This window comes from Malania oleifera, chromosome 7 (genome assembly GCF_029873635.1).
Source record: "Malania oleifera isolate guangnan ecotype guangnan chromosome 7, ASM2987363v1, whole genome shotgun sequence".
Taxonomy (NCBI): Eukaryota; Viridiplantae; Streptophyta; class Magnoliopsida; order Santalales; family Ximeniaceae; genus Malania; species Malania oleifera.
The window spans coordinates 107770258-107771877 of record NC_080423.1 but is presented as its reverse complement, the minus strand read 5'-3'; the positions used below and the strand labels follow the sequence as shown (position 1 = coordinate 107771877).

General features: G+C 36.4%; 1 protein-coding gene across 1 annotated transcript; it reads left to right on the top strand.

The window, feature by feature from the left end:
- The first annotated feature begins 271 nt into the window (after positions 1 to 271).
- Positions 272 to 1399, top strand: LOC131160569 (23 kDa jasmonate-induced protein-like). The gene is made up of 2 exons (XM_058116381.1): positions 272 to 773; positions 985 to 1399. The coding sequence occupies exons 1-2, from the start codon at positions 327 to 329 to the stop codon at positions 1165 to 1167; spliced, it is 630 nt and encodes a 209-aa protein (XP_057972364.1). The 5' UTR covers positions 272 to 326; the 3' UTR covers positions 1168 to 1399.
- Positions 1400 to 1620: the final 221 nt, after the last annotated feature.

Here is a 1620-nt window from a genome sequence, read left to right as displayed (position 1 = left end):
GGGACCAAAAAATGGAAGTGGATTCTCGTTTTATCTCCACTTAAAGACTATTTGTTGACTTCCTCACCCAAATAATTATAGATGGGGAGAAGGACAGCTTTCAATTGGATGTATACGTGTTGAGAATCTTTTATTTTTATTTTATTTTACCATTTTTGTTATGCATATCTTAAATCTAGATAAGATTCTAATCTCGTTACTATCAAATTCAAGCATTTACAAAGGAGGCCATGCCAGACCACTATATATACATATATGTGGCCGTATAAAAATACCATATCGCATAATAGTTAAGACTGAGAGCAAGTTAGCGAGCTAGAGCAACAATGGCCACCGAGTGCTATACCGGAGTGTTTGGCAACCCTATTACCGACGCAACTCTAAAAGGTATGTCAAAGTATGCAGGTAAGAGTATATCACAGAAAGACAAAGCAATCGTTGCAAAACAGAACAAAGAAGAGGGAAACCCCACTCTTCAGCAACATGTGCAAAACTTGACAAAGGGATTGGGTGCGAATACTGGAGTGTTTACTGTGTGCTTGGTTAACAACCTAACTGGCGACACTGTGACCTACGTTACTAGCCATGTGTGGGATGTACCCGCTAGGTATCCCTCCTGCAAAGACATTGAGAATGGGCAAACTGCTATATTCATGCAAAGCAAAACCAAGGGAACTGCTGTCGTCTATCGTGGCAAGAATTCCAAGAGAGATGAGTGCGACTTCATGTTGGCTTGGTACAACGTGCAATCGGACTCCAAGTCCGTGAACAAGGTACGTACATGCCTTCATATATTATATATACTTGGTTTGAAGTCCTCATAATATATGGGATCTAATTACTTGTGTTTAAGTGAACAATCGTGATAAAGGTCGGTGCATTATGTGTCTACTTGGAGATATGTAACTGATCAATTTATTAAGACTCTTTCATTACCAAATAATAGTTGTAATAATAATACGTTATTGTACTACTTATTTGTAGGTCTATGCTGAGATTAAAAAAGCTCATTCTTATGATGATGACACTGTCTGGGATGCTATTTTCAAGCAACTGGATGTGTCTGGTCCTACAAGTTCTGCAACATGGAACGGATGCACGTCATCTATGACAATCAGCAGTGGTGCCATTCCCACCCTTAATGCAACCCTCACCCTTTCAGAATAATCGCCCTATAGAAGCCATGCATGCATGCCTGCCCTTATTTACTGGTTGAAAAATAAAATATAATAATGATACGTAAAATAAATTGCCTTTATATCCCATGTATATAAATGGCATTGGCAATGCAATCATAATGTTAGTGCATGTATGGGTCATGTGTATTGAGTGGTTGACATCGATGTCAAGGCAACTTAATTCAGAAATAAATAATATAGTTGCATCTGGGTTTGTTTTATTTGTTCTTCATAAACCACATGCATATCTCTCTCTCTCTCTCTCTCTCTCTCTCTCTCTCTCTCTCTCTCTCTCTCTCTATATATATATATATATATAATTAAAATAATAATAATAATAATAATAATAATAAAAATAAAATAAATTTGAACCGCTTAAAATACTAAACGATTCACAAAAATTATGATATTTCCATTTTAAAATATGCAAATGTTTTTAAGC

Excerpts from the sequence above, each read along its gene's own strand:
- LOC131160569 (XM_058116381.1), top strand. The coding sequence starts at position 327 with ATGGCCACCGAGTGCTATACCGGAGTGTTTGGCAACCCTATTACCGAC. Across the intron at positions 774-984 it reads ACTCCAAGTCCGTGAACAAG|GTCTATGCTGAGATTAAAAA; the intron begins GTACGTACATGC and ends ACTTATTTGTAG.